Here is a 15020-nt window from a genome sequence, read left to right as displayed (position 1 = left end):
CAGTAAACCTGTCTGAGGGCCATTGCGGCCCCATGTGTGTCCAGTTTGAGACCCTTTCACTACAGAAGCTCCCTCATGGCCCCAACCAGCCTCTCTGTGGGCGATGCGCTCGCTCCTTGTGGGAGAGCCACGTCTAGGGTGTCCCCGGGGCCTCGTCATTACTGCCGCAAGGCTGCTTTGGGCCGCCCTGGAGGGAGGTTTGATGCCCCAGCAGGCCGAGCCTGGACTCGCCCGGCGAGACTGCCCGCCTTCCCTCCCCCCGCGTCCACGCCTGCACGTTCTGCTGTTTCTTTCTGTCGCCCTGGTTTTGAAGCAATAACTCGTTTCCACTTTTTCATAGAGTGTTGGCTTCATGTGTAGCTTGAGGAAAACAGTGGCAGCCGCCCCAAACACATCCCAGACACTGAATTCTCAGGAGGCAGCTCTAGAAACGTCCATACAGGCAGCCGGAAGGGTGTGACATAAGGGACGCCGTCAGGCTCGGTGGCCGCCGCGGGACTCCTGACCTCCGGGAACGGGCAGCCTGTGGCTCACAGGGCACTTACTCATTTACTTCGCTCATTCACCCATTCGTTCATTTACATCACAAACACTTAATGAGTGTTCGCGGGTTCAACTGACCTGGGCGTTGGAGACAGAGAAGGTAAAGTCTCGTTCGTGGCTTTCCCTGTCCAGTAGGAAAAAAGAGACACTAAGCAAAGAAACCAACAAATACACAGAAATCGTTTTGGGGAGAGGGAGGAGAGTGGGAAAGACAGTGAAATGGGGTGCGCTGATGGGGACCAAGGCAGGTCCTCGTGGAGTCAGACACCCTCCAGCCGCGCACGGTTTCATGTCGTCTGAAGCCACGTCCTACCCTCTCGATGTGGGTTCTCGGCTCCTGCAGGTGGGTCTTGAAGAGGGAGCCTTGCCCAGCTGCGGCATCACCTGGGAGCCTGTTAGAGATGCAGGCTCCCCACCCTGTCCCCCAACTCTGGGGGAGGGTCAGTGACGACCCTTCTGGGTGACTCGATGCGCATATGTCACAGACACACACACGCATGTAGTGAGTAGTGCTGTGATTCATTTTGTTCTCATTATTTTAACAATTGTTACATGTGTTGATATTTACTGATTTTTATCGATATTGACACAGTTACCATTTTTGACATAAGTATTTGAACATAATGACGTGCTACTTCTGTGACAATCGTGTGATGATAATGCTAATCGTCTACTCAATATCCATTCTCCCCCCACTTCCTCACTTAGAGAATATTAGATTTGCCGGAGGTAGCAATGTCCCCGTCAAAAATAATCGTCTTCCCAGGTTTCCTCACAGCTATATAATTATGAACCATTATTGGCAAGAACACATAAGCTGACGTTCACTGGGAGAGTCTTCTGGGAAAGTCAATGAAAAAAACGAATATTCAGTAAGATGCTCACCTGGCACAGACATTCTGCCCTTCATTCCTTTCTCCCCGGAACTCAAATGCAATGGCTGGATGGGTCGCAGCCATGTTGCAGTCATGAGCACAAACACCTGCATTAGAGGTGGCGGTGCAGAAAGATACGCAGAACCTACCTATGTCCTTCAGGATGTCACGGAGCCACCGCATTAAGTCCTGGATGGCGTTCCTCTAAAGCTGTGTGGAAAGGGAAAAAAATCTGCAGCAAAATCTCATTCTAAGCAGTACTTCTGGCTATGTTTGTTTCTTTGTTTTTATATAAATGACGTCTTTCTGCATCTTGATTTTAACCTAGTAAAAGAGCTTCGTCTATGCTCGTGCACACAGCATCCCTTTTCCTCTGCTACCTAATAATAATGAAAATTAATAGCTAATGGATTTGAGCGCCTACTGTGTGCCAGGCACCACACCGAGCTCTCTACGGTAGTAAGCTTTTCCATCTTCAAAAGCAGTCCCACGAGGAGCGTGCTGGTGTGCGCTCATCGTACAGATGGGAACAGCGAGGCGCAGGACGGAGTACCTGGCCAGCATCCCAGCTCAGAAGTGGGGAAGAGCCGAGGGTCCGGGTGGGGCTTCGCCATCGGCTTCTCGCAGGTGTCATACTCTTTCCCTCGTCCCTGCCTCTTTCAGTCCGTGGGTCTCCGCAGGAAGGCGCGTCTCTCTGGAGCAATGGCAAGCTTCGGCGCCTTCGGCACCCAGCGCCAGCTGTACCCCAGGGCGGGGGCAGTGGGAGGCCGGGGGGCATCTGTGTTCTGCAGAGACTTCGAAAACGGCCACGAAACTCAATGCGAGTTGGTCGCCCTTCCTCATCGCCGTGGGAAGGCAGGCGCGGCAAGACGCCGTGCCCCCCTCGGAACTGCGCGGCCTCGTGAAAACACCTCCTCCGAGGTCCCGGCCCCGGCTGCGTGCCACCTTCACACCCTGCCCGACCTGGACCCGCCACCGCACTGTCTGCTGCTCTCGTCACATGACCACCTTCTCCAGGGCACACGCGACTCCCCCGGGATGCCACACGTGCGCGGTTATTTCTGCCCGGCCTACGTCTTCCCTCTGTGGCTGGCCCCCTCTCCTCTGCTGGGCGTCCCGAGATCATGAAAAAACAGCTTATTTATCTGTATATTCCCGGCGGAAACAGGAAGCCAGGCGGCCCGGGGCGCCGGAGGGCCTGTCTGTTTATGCCTGCGGCATGAGGAGCCGGCTCCTAATGTCTCCCGCCGATCTGTTTTTTTCATTCGAGATTAACGTGACGACCAAGATGGATGTCTCGCCCCTGTGATGTTAAATAGGAACCTCAGCGGGCTCATCAATCAAAAGCGGGATGCTGAGGGTCGCTCAGTTCCAAGTGGCCGGAAGCCCATCTCAGACGGGCTTAAAGCAGAAGGCGAAGGTTCCAGAGGCCCTCCGGCTGCAGGCACCTCTGGGTTCAGGGGCTCCGTCCCTTGCCCCTCCGTTCCCCAGTGGTAAGACGACTTTCAAGCTGGAATTCAGCATCTCTAGATGGACACAGCGTTAGATGGTAACGGAACCGTGACTCATCTTCACCAGGCACTGTTACTCCGTCTCCGTCCTATGATCTGTAGAAAAACGCACAGCCGGAAGGGTGCGGGACTTCAGTGACTCATAGAGCGGCCCGCGGTCCTGAGTTCAAATCCCGATCCGCGTCGTCCTAGCTGGGCGACCCAGGGAAGGTTCCTTAACCTCTCTGGGCCTCAGTCTCCTTATGCGTGAAAGGCGGGGTAGCAACGCACGGCGTTGCTGGACGTGGACGTCTGACGCGTGACATGCGGTGGTGTCTGGTCACTGCTTCCGTTGTCTCCCTCCCGTATCGATGACGCAGGTGAGTCTCGGATGTCACCTTCCATCTGAGAGAGACTTTTCCTAGTCACGTCTCCGAATCCTCCCCTGCAATTCTCTGTTCTTCTCGGGAAGGCTCGGTTTCGATGTCCCTTTTCAGAGCGCGGAAAGTTAAAGACTCTGCAGCGTGTAAGACACAGTCGCTTCCATCTTCCCGTGTGTTCTTTCCTTTTTCTGTTTACTCCGCCATCAGGAAAGCATTTTCTACCTTGTATCCTGAGACTTCTCATTAATATAATTACCCTAAATACTGGCGCAACCAAACAAAACTACAGATGCTGACTGGCGGGCAAACGAGACCCGCGTGTCGGGGGGTGGGGGACGGAGATGACTCAACGGGGTGTAGAGGTTTTGTTTCTTTTTTAATTATCTGTAATTAGTGGGAAAGAAAAATATGTGGGCCGTATTAAAAATAAGCTCTTTACTTTTGAGGCAAAAGAGCATCATAAAGAACAGGAATGCTATTTCCTTTTATTTACGTGAATGGGGATAATTGGGACTCTGAGGATTAATGTAAGGTTTCATCATAAATAATACCACCATCTGTGATAAATAAATGCCTCTCTCTTTGAAAAGACACAGTGAAACATCCTCAAACCATAGGCTACATGAGCAGCAAATACAGTTATTTAAATTCTGCTATAAACACCCACATTAGGCAACTCTAAATCTCTCCTGATGCTTGAAACCGATCAAATTTTTTTTTTTTTTTTTTTGCTTACATTTCTAGACTGTTTTGGAGGCATAGTGAAAGCCGCGTTTACATTTTGGGTCCTTGAGATAGACCCACGATGTAAAAGTGCCTTGAAAGAAACACCGAGAAAGGCATCGTCTCTGTAAAACGCCCCTCTTAAGAGACGCTTTGTCTGTGTCAGACAGCGCACCCCGAATCTAGCCCGCCCCCTGTTCTCGCATGGCCCCCTGACGGAGAATGGCTTTGCGTTTGTACGTGGCTGGAGGAAAAGAAAAAAAAAAAAAACAACTTTTTTTAAACAGTGTTTCTGGCATGAAAATTCCGTGACGTTCCGATTTCAGTGTTTATAAATAAAGTTTTTTGGGAACACGGACATGGCCACTTGTTCACATTTGTCCCTGGCTGCTTGAGAGGCTGCGGGTCGAAGGACTCTGGCCCAGGGGGCCTACCATATTCACTTTCTGAGCCTTGACAGAAAAAGTGTGCTGGTCCCTTCTTTACGAGACTCGTGAAGCCACGTGACCTCGGTCTGGACAAAGCCGAAGTGCGTCACTTTAGACGCTTTGGGCTGGAAGTGAGAGCGAAGCCCCAGGCGCCGAGGACGCGTGCGCCGGTTCACGCGTCCGGGAGGACGGTGCGGGGCCGAGAGGCGGGTGTGTTCGTGCAGTGCTCCCTCGTTGCCACGACCCGGGAACCCTCTGCCGGGCCTGCCGGTCGCTGACTTTGGGAATTCCACTGGGAGTTTGGGGGGGGTGTCAGCACCCATGCGGTGACTCGGACCCTCCCTCGCCTCTGGGGAGAAAGACAGGTGCTTCTGTGGTTCTCTCAGGAGGGAGGGCACGTCTTTCTCAGGAGTCCCGCAAACCTCCGCTCACAGTTCGGGGGCCCAGATCAGCTTAGGGCACGGTCCCCAGCCTCCGGCACTGTTCACTTTGGGGCCAGACATCTCTGTGTTGAGGGCGGTCCTGTGCGTGGAAGGTAATGAGAAGCGTTCTGGCCTCCATCCACTAGGTGCCAGTAGCGTTCCCCCCACCCCGACCATGACAATCAGAAGCATCTCCAGACATTGCCGAATAACCTCGGCAGCGCAAGTGCCCCTAAATGAGAAGCACTGGCCCACGAGCTACGTGACGGGGATATGAGTGTGGGGATGGCACCACGTGACCGTAAGCGGTCACACTTTAAACGGCGTAGGTACCTGTGTGATACTGATTCTGCCTCGACCTGCAAAGCCTCAGGTGTCTATGATGTGGCCCTCGAAGAAGAAATTTGCCGACCCTTGAATTAGACTAGTCATTTCCAACCCTCCCCTTCATATGTCATAGAATTAAATTTGCAACCAACGAACTGCCGATATATATAATTAAAAAACGAATCAGTATAGTGCCCTAACTTCATAAAGGCGAAAATAGGGCCAAAGTGACCCGTAGTCAAATAATATTTTAACATGTGTGTCTCGGAGCCCCAGTGAAGTGGTCAGACCCTGGGTCCTGTTCTCAGAGGCTCCGTGGACGTGTCAGCCACCAACTCAGGCTGAGCTTGAGGAACTCGGATTGCGCCAGCAGATTGGACAGTTTTGATGCAATTTTGCAAAAAGACGAACACATTTTTAGTAAAGTGGTACAAAATCAGATCTTCACCCCAGTAGTCGCAAAACTGGAAAATGCACAGTGTGTTAAGTCGCTGTTCTCCCTCAGCTTTTTCTGGGCATCTGAGATAGGTTCTTGGCTCGGATATTTGGAGTAGGTTTCTCACGCTTATGAGTGTCCAGTGGGGTCACAGAGGTCACACGGGACCGGGCAGTGACCGGGGGCACTGTCTTGTGCCTTGAGGACATCTAGCAGAGCTGGACCCCACTGTGAGCGCCCGTGCTGTTTCTCCTTCTGGTCATTGTGACGACTAAAACCCCTCCACAAGCTCGCGAATGCCGTCTGTGGGAGACTGAATCGGGCCCCTCCCAAGGTGTCTTTCTCAGTTGCCAGAACCTACGGATATGTCACCTTATGTGGAAAAAGGGTCTCGGCAGGTGTGACTCAGTTAAAAATGTTGAGATGGGAGACGGTCCTGGGTCATCCAGGTGGGTGGACATCGTCACAAGGGTCCTGCTGAGGAGGGGGCGGGGGTCACAGGGAAGAGGGGCCGCAAGTGCTGGCTCTGGAGAGGGGGCAGGGCCAGGGCCAGTGTGCGGGTGACCCCTCGGAAACGGACCAGGCGGGGCCACAGGTTCCTCGGAGGTGTCCAGAGGGAGCACAGCGCGGCCCCTTCACCTTAGACTTCTGACTCCGGAGTTGGATTGTTTTTCTTGTTTTAAGCTACTAAGTTTGTGGTAATGTGTTAGCATTAGGAAGCGGATACACCATTTTGGGGGGTGGGGTGGAGGGTACCCTGGCGTGAGCCCTCGCAGACACTTGTAGACCTGGACTCCAAGCCCCTCTGCAAGGATGGATATGGCGGCATCGGCCACCTGGCCACCACGCCGGCCGTTTGCCAAGCTCGGCGTCAGGAGGTACAAACTCTGCACCTGGGAGCGATGTCTGCCCGGAGGTGTTTCCCTCCGTGCCTCCCCAGGGCCTCCGCTCCTGCGGGTGACGGCCAGGGGTCGGGAGCCGTGGAGACCTGGTCTGTGAAAGGCCCCGCTGACTCGTCACACTTCGAGGGGCCTGATGGAGAAGCCCCTGAGACAGTCTGGGGTCCTCCCAGAGAAGAGGGGGCAGTGCCTGCCCAAGGGCTCAGAGGGGAGCCTAAGCATCTGCTCTTTCCAAGGAAAGTCCTAATGTCCCTACACTGCAGACCACACTGTGTGGTCCCGGCAGAGCAGACCGGGGCGATGTTTAGAAGAGGCCTTAGTGTCAAGCGATCCATTTATCAGGGTGCCTTTGTTTCAGGCAAAAAGAAGCGACGAGGTGTGTTGAGCAGAGAGAGGTTTCCCGTGTCTGGCGAACATTAATAAACCACAAACAGAGAAAAAACACCCTCCGAACCCTCGGGCCAGCTTGTGGTTCAGTCCGCTGCGGGGACTTGCGAGGGGAACGCAGTCAGGCGTGGAGGGAGGCAGGCCTGCCTGATGCTGGGGTGACCGGATGTCAGGGTGCCCAGATGTCGGGGTGACTGCATGTCGGGGTGACCGCAGCCGTGGACGCACAGCTCCGTTTTCCAGATGTTCTCTCACATGGGTGTCGCCCCGGTTACATTTTCACGGATTATGGGTGTCACTCAATTTTTTTTCACATTTCCGAAGACTCAAAGCTTTTTGCTATGATTTATCGACATGGTTGAGCAATGGTAATAATGTTATTATTACCATGTGTTGTTGTTGTTGTTATTATTAATTATTATTATTATTATTACTGCGGAAGCACCTTTTCCCAGTTGTTAGGTCTGTGCCCCATGATGGCAGCTCCGCTAGCTGCTTTATGGGAGGTGCTTTTGATGTGATTTTTATTATAGAGATGAGGATTCTGAAGCTTAACGTCTTTGTTTAAATTTAAAGGTATTTGCGAATGAACAAACGAAACCCCTATCTAGTTCATTAGGGACATGGATTCATTTTTTGAAATTGTCTAGTGGGGCGACACTGGTTAATAACGTTATGTTAGTCGCAAGTGTCCGGTTCTGTCCTCGGCCATCCGTGTGCTCACTGTGCAGAGTCCGGTCTCTCAGGCACCGTGAATCCGGCCCCCCGCGCCCTCTTCGTCCTCCCCCCAACCCCGTCCCCTCTGGTGACCACCGTCCTGTCGTCCGTGTCTCGTCCCACATAGGAGTGAAATCAAGTGGTCCTCGTCCTTTTCCATCTGACTTATTTCACTCGGCGCGATGCTCTAGGATCCAGCGTGTCGTCACACAGGGCAGTGTTTTGTTTTCCTCGTGGCTGAGGAGCCACCGCGTGCACGTCCCACCCCTTCTCAGCATTGTCCCTGTCCCACGAGGAACACCCTAGACCACTGAGGCACGTTTCCCGCCCTGGGCTGGGGACGGTTTGATCCCCCCTCCCCCATCTGCGGTGTGCCCCTGACGAGCCACCCACGCTTTGGCCTGGGTGTTGCTTGGCGGCGGGGCCCGTCCAGGGCATCGTGGGGTGTCAGCAGAGCCACCCATCTCCACCCTCCACAGGCTAGGAGCACCCCCGCCCACCAGTTGTGAGGATCACGAATGTCTCCAGACATCCCAGGTGTCTGCTGGGGACAGGATGGCCCTTCGTCGAGAGCCGATGACTTAGATGCTTTCTGTGAAGGTCCTTCACGTGCCCCGAAGTGGTACCACTCGGGTTGTTCCAAGGACGTGTGTTTTCATCTTACCCAGCTGAAGAGGAAAGCAGGACCTGGTAGTTCACCTGTGTGCCTTAGCGGTGACCACCGCCGACCCCATTCAGGGCAGAACCTGGCCCAGCCCCGCTTTGCCCAGGGCAAAACTGGGCCCCCAACTTTCTCTCCACCGAGGCTTCGCTCAGGCGCTCACCTTCCTGGACTCCTTCCCCTGGTCCGTCCGACCTCCCCAGACCCAACCCATCCTCACGTCGCAGCTCACGGAGAACCAGCTCTAAAGCATCCATCCAGGCCAGCGCATCCCAGCGTGAGCATCACGACAAAGAGGCAGCATCACGCTGGCCGGAAGGGTCATTTCCCCCGGTGTTACTCCGTCTGGGTGCTAAGTTGACGCGGACGTACGTCTCCTGGGTTCATTATCTCAGAATCTCAAAAACTCAATTTCCAGCAGCGGCTCTGCTGCCGCGGTCTCTGATGAACAACTGATGGAGGACACAACATCCTCAGCACCGGCGGGCAGGCTCCGATGGAGAAGGTGGGTGAACGGAAGGGAGACGGCGAATGGATGTGCCGTCAGCTGGCGGCCGGATAGAAAGGGGCAGCTGTCGCCTGGACCTCTGTTCCCTCTCCCGGGGCCTTAGGAAGCCAGAATTGGACTTTTCCAAATAATTAAAAATTATTCAATAATCCTACCTTTCTGGGAGATGTTGCTGTGAGCCTTTGAAGCAGAAGAAGAGAGTGGATGTTTGCCGGTGCTCACTGTGTCACGGCAGCCGCGGAAGGTTCGCCTCTAGTCAAGAGATAAAGTCTCGAGAAAGAGATAACGAGAAAGACGGCTCCCTAGTCTGCTAGGTCAGGCCCCCCAAATGCGAGGTGGGTTTAGGTGCTGACCCAGAGCCGCAGCGTGTGAGGGTGCAGAGGGCTGTGCACGGCTTGGCGGGGAGCCGTTCCCACGAGCGTCCGCAAGGTTGGTGTGAAGTCACCCGACTCTCGCAAAGGAGAAAACCGGGGTAGCGGCTCCGCTCCACAAAGTCTCTCATCCTCCAGGAGGCTTGTTCTTTCGGGAGATGGCGGGGTCCAGAAGGGAAGTGCTGGACGTGTGCAATGGCTCTTGAGGACTGGGGTCGGGATTGGCGTCTTGTCGCTTCTGCCATACTCTGTGGGCCAAAGCAAATCACGAGGACAGCCTAGATTCAAGGAGAGGGTGAAGAGACTCTTTCTCTTGAAGGGAGGATGACAAAGTCACACGCAAAAGGTGTAGATACGGGAAGAGAATGGGGGGCATTTCGTAATTGCCCTACACTGCTTCTATTACATCCTATCTATCTAATTCTGTCTGCTTATCTTTCTATCTGTCTATGTATCCATCCATCCATTCTTCCATCCATCCATCAGTCATCCATCATCATCCTTCCATCCATCCTTCAACCATTATTCATCATCCATCTATCATCCATCCATCATCCATCCATGCATCACTCATCCAACATCCAATCCATCCATCCATCCTTTAGCCATTATCCATCCATCCATCATCCATCCATCATGATCCTTCCATCTGTCCATCATCACCCATCAACATCAATCCATCCATCCATCACTTCAACCATTATCCATCGTATCCATCATCGTCCATCGTCATCCATCCATCCATCCATCCGTCCATCCATTATCATCCATCCATCATCCATTCATTCACCCATCTATCTATCTATCATCATCCATCCATGCATTCATCCATCCATCCTTCATTCATCTGTCCATCTATGAAAACTGGAGCTCCGAGAAGACAAGAACTTGGCCAATGTCACATGACTGTTGGGTAGACCAACCCTAGACCTCGCTACGGCCAAACTTCATGTCCATAACCACTATACCGGACCCCACTCTCTTCTTCATAATGCCTCTTCTTGGCTCAAATTAAACTTCTATGGAACTGGAAATATTCAGAGCTCGGTCCGGCAGGAAAGCGCGCGCTCGGCACTTTCGCTCCGTGTGGAGGATGGAGCGCCCGGCTCGAGGACGGAAGAACGCAGAGAGGAAGCGGCAGACAGCGAGCCCACCCCTGCTTCCCCGCGTGGAACGTTAACTCGGCACCCGCTTCAAAGCAGATGGAGGGTAAAAAGATAGAATAGTGGCAGAGGGACCCTTCTGAGCAGGGCGAGTGGGGACTGGCAGGAAAGCGTGTTGACAAACGCTTCCTGTTGTGGGCTGCTCCCCGACGCACACGGGCCTTCGAAGCCTTGCTCTGCTCCTTCTGAGACCCCTTGACCTTCTACCTTCTCCAAACGAATGTGCCTCTAAGCCTCTACACTTTAAAGTTTAAGAGCTTTCTTGGAGAGGGATGACTCTGTCACAATAAAAGCATTGTTGTGACAATTAGTCCACTGGTTTGTTACAAAATATTACCAGTTGCTTAAATAGTGATTTTTTTGTAAGAACACAGATCCGGACTCTTTCTGGAATGTTAGAAGTTGGCAGGGCCTTTTGAGAGAGATTTGCCTGGCTCTGAAGTGAACGGAAGCGCAGACAACCCCAAAGAAGTACCCTTGTTGTTGGTGACCTCGGAACAGGGCCTCTGGGCGAAGAACAGGGGAAAATGTTATTTCTTTGAAAAGTCCTCTTGACAACCCAAGTCCGTTTGGCTGCAGCGCCAAAGGCTGCTTTGATCTGATCGTCGGCGGTGTCCCTGCCAGTGGAAAGATTAGGGGACCCTCTAGGGAGGGGGGGACGTACATGAGGCTCCCCACGTGCTGGAGGGACTGTGCCTGCTGCAGAGAGGGCTGGAAGGACAGCGAGGGAGAGGAGCTGCCCCAGCTCTGTCCATATGCGAATGGGGTTGGTTTGGGTGTTCTGGGCTGGTTTTGAAAGACGAGGGCAAGACAGTGGGCCTCGCAAAGTTAGCCTTTGGGGCGCTTTCACGTCCTGGCCCCTAGGAGTGTAGCCAGTCCCTCGGGGAGCCCCCGACCACGGAAGTATATGCTCACGGGGGATCTGTAGAGGGGCGAACTTCCAGCAGCAGGGAGCCTGCAGGTCGCACAGCTGGTGATGCCCGCGATGGACAGAGGCAGACAGGAAGCCCTGGGATGTTCTCTCGTGTCTCAGCGCTGGCCTCCTGTCCCCGGCGTTCATCGGCTCACCTGCCTGGGAGATTCCGAACATACTTTCAAACTTAAATGCACCTGAGGGTCACGCAGGTAACAACCGAGCAACGTGGGGTCTGAGTGTCTTCTCCCGTTGCTGCCTCGTCAGCCTGAAGCCCAACCGTTCCCACTTCCTCCCATGTTTAAGGAGAAGCTGGAAACCCATATCCTTCCCAGGTTTTAAAGGTGGTTCCCATTCAGAGCGATCTCTTAAAATACTGCTGGCGAAACGAAGCCCATCTGCAGGCTGAGTTGAGCACCATCTGTCAGCGGTTTGCAGTGGCTCCCAGTTTGCCATTTTTCTTTTGACTTTGTTTATAATCTTTTCTGTTATGCAAAAGATTGTTTTTTAGCTGTTACAATGGCAAGCTTATCGCTTTTTTTAACTGCATTCTGATTTCGAATCACACTTAGAAAGCTTTTTCTACAGCCACATTATAGAGAATTCATCCATTTTTTTCTTTTAGTACTGAAAGAAATTTGTTTCTTTACATTTAGATCACAGATCAATTTAAGTGTATTCTTGTGTGTGGTGTGAGGTGTGGATCTAATTTTATCTCCCCCCCTCCCCCGCCACCGTGAATCGTTCATTAAAAAGTCTGCCTTCGCGCCAGGATGTGTGACGTTATGCTTATCACGTACTGAATTTCCAGATGCAGAAGACTTCGTTTACGGACGATTCTCTTCCCTTGGTCTATTTCCCTACCCATGTCCCAGTGCCACTAAATGGGTTTCAAGTTCATACAATTTATTAATAAATATACCCACTCCCCACTCGTCGATAGGCTGCTGGCTCTCCGTTTGGCTGAGCCATAGGAAATTGCCAGTTCCCAATGCACGGAGGTCTGTGTTTCACATGGCGCGCCTTAATATACGTTTGCGATTTGCAAAGTACGCAGCGTCCCCTCCTGGCTGATGCCGGAAGGAGCATGAAAACTGCAGCCGAGCGGACTTCAGGGTGCTTTCTCGTGTCCAAGCGGGGAATTCTGAGGACATCATGTCACCTCTTCCTTTTCCTTGTCTCTCTCCGCCCCTGCAGTGATAGAGGGCCGTGGGGTCGCGGACACCGCCCAGAGGTTTTCCTCGCTGCCACCCTACCTGCCGGTGACCTACCGCGTGCACCACGCCGACGTGTCCTTCTTCCTGCGGGAGGCCGACCAGGACGTCGTGCGCAACTCCAGCCTGCAGTCGCGCGTGGAGTCCTTCTTCACCTACAGGGCCAGGCGGCCCCCGATCTTAAACGCCAGCTTTGGGCCTTTTGCGGTGGAAAAGGTTGTGCCTCTGGACTTGATGTTGATTTCAAACTTTCTGGGCCCAACCAACGAGTTCGGTCTCAACTGGAGGCTGCAGGCGCACATCCTGCGGGACCGGGTGTACCGCAGCCGGCCCACGGTGCAGGTGCTGTTCCACGTCGTGGGCCGGGACTGGGCCGAGCGCGGCCCCGAGGAGCGGCTGCCCTGCCTGCGGGCGTTCGCCTTCCGGGAGACCAGGGAGGTGAGGGGCGGCTGCCGGCTGCAGGGCGCCCTGGGGCTGTGCGTGGCCGCGCTCGAGCTGCCGTCCGGCTGGTTCGGCCCCCCCACGGTGCTGGCCGGGAGGAGGAGGCCGGCGGACCCGGCGGAGGGCAGCGCGGTGGAGCTCTACTACGCCGTGCACGCGGCGGACGAGCGCGGGGATTGTGCCGGCGGTGACGTCAGGAAGGGCAATGCCATCCGTCCGGGGAAGGACGGCCTGGAGGACGCCACCTCCCGCCTGCAGAGGATCGGCGCCGTGGGCCTCTTCCCGGCCCAGGACAGCAGTGCTCAGCTCAGCGAGCTGCGACTGGATGGCAACGTGGCCATTTCGGTGCCCTCCGGGCCAGTCAAACAAGGAGACGTGGTCACCGCCTACGTCACCGTCGCCAGCAACTCCACCGTGGACTTCTTCATCTTGAGGTAGGTGCCCAGGCTGGCCCACGGGAGTCTTGGTGTGCCCAGCGCGAGGTCGGATCCGGCGCTTGGGGGTGTCTGTTCAGGAAGAGCAATTTCCCCCACCCTCGGGGTCCCCCTCGCTTCTCGGTAGAAGCCAAACCACGCACCTGCCCGCGAGCTCCTGTTACCCGTGCATCAGGGGGTGCAGGAAGGAGGGCGGAAAGTGCACGCAAAAGAAGCGAGACAAAATTAATCACCGTCTTTCGACCTTGAGTTGCCATTGAACTTGGAGAGGGGCGCGATCTTCCTTTAGCTTGGAATTCTCGGGGAGATATGCACGTGCAGTTTGCACGATTACAAGGACATGGTCAGGGGCCCAGGAGAAGACATAGGCGGTACGATATCTCGCTCTGCACATGTGATGAAAGCCAGGGATAAGACCCCTTGCTTTATTTCGGGGGTTACATAGTGCCAGTTAGCGGCTGGGGAAACCCCAGTTCATACGTGTAGTTTAGCAAGGATTAAAGGAATCTACCCAAGAGAAAATTATTTGACAGAGGTAGTTCATCTCATGAAAGAGAGAAAGAAACGAAATCCAGTCCGCAACAGAATAAGCCACCTACCACGGGCACGGCTGCTGCAGCGGATCACGGCAGAGTTTTCACGGTTCTGCCCTGACACCCCGTGCAGTGACTGATCCTCCAGTTTGCCGCGGGAGAGCCTGCTCGCTGCGGATAATTAGCACCAGGGGGAAAGCCACTTAAAGCAAATCCTCTTAAAATGTGGACCAGAGTTTCACAATAATGAAAAAGAATATCTGATTGAGATTTGTTCCAAAGATAAAGATGATAAAAATCAAGGTTTTTTTTTTTTCCCCCCCTAGTACAGGTAAGAAGGCCTTAGGTTGTAATCGCAGATGTAGTTTGGTGCTTTTTAGAATGAAAACGAATCACCTGTTGAGCATGGTGCTTGGGAAAATACTCCCAAAATGGGATGATAGTGGTGTCGCATGTTTCATGGATTTTTGTGGTGTGACTATAAAGACGGCCATTTTAAAAGGTTTCGGTGTTTTTACGAAATGCGTTCCGAGGCTGGGGCACGTTTCTCCAGGCGTTTCTCATTCCTTCGGGTTTGAATCATTCTCTTCCGAGGTGTGTGCGTTGTCATCGTCCTTGTGGGTTTCTTCTTTCAACGTTTGGACGGACTGGTTTTACCAGACCCTCCCCTGACAGTGTTTTTGGGTGTGATCGAGGACTTTTACGACAGAGCGTTCCGTGACTTTATGAAATCCCACCTCTTTTACAAGAGGTCGGGTGCACCCATCACCTTGGCATTTGTCAGCCCCAGTGGTCAGCCAGCACCCACTGACTCTGCGTGCGGAGGGATGAGCTACCCATCAGGGCACCTGTGACTTTACTGAAAGTGTCTTAACTTTACAACTATGGGAGGATCCAGGTTTGCTTCCTCGTGCCTCGGATGGGAAAGGTGCTGATCTGAGAAGTTTGAGTTGTTTCCACCAAGCCCCTCAGCACCCTGGGTTCCCGTCACTCCATTGTGAAGTGACGATATCCAGCCCTGACTTTGTAGAGACAGGAGACAGGGAACCGAGAGCACAGCTAACAGGTTTTAAAGTCCCGGAGTCCTAAAGGATCGCCTCGTGTGTACTTATCCTGAACTTCCCTCTTCAGAAATGCAGGCTGCGCCTCTGC

The 15020-nt window shown here is 53.6% G+C and overlaps 1 protein-coding gene across 1 annotated transcript in view; it reads left to right on the top strand.

Moving 5' to 3' along the window:
- TMEM132C (transmembrane protein 132C) overlaps positions 1 to 15020 on the top strand; it is a 192120-nt gene that overhangs the window by 30227 nt on the left and 146873 nt on the right. Inside the window, exon 5 of the mRNA XM_039879486.1 lies at positions 12444 to 13335. Coding sequence (XP_039735420.1) covers positions 12444 to 13335 — 892 coding nt within the window. The remainder of the gene's footprint in view (positions 1 to 12443; positions 13336 to 15020) is intronic.

The sequence above is a fragment of the Pteropus medius genome, unplaced genomic scaffold (assembly GCF_902729225.1).
Source record: "Pteropus medius unplaced genomic scaffold, Ma_sr-lr_union100, whole genome shotgun sequence".
In the NCBI taxonomy this organism is placed as follows: Eukaryota; Metazoa; Chordata; class Mammalia; order Chiroptera; family Pteropodidae; genus Pteropus; species Pteropus medius.
Note: the sequence above shows the minus strand (reverse complement) of the source record. Positions and strands in the feature narration are given on the sequence as shown.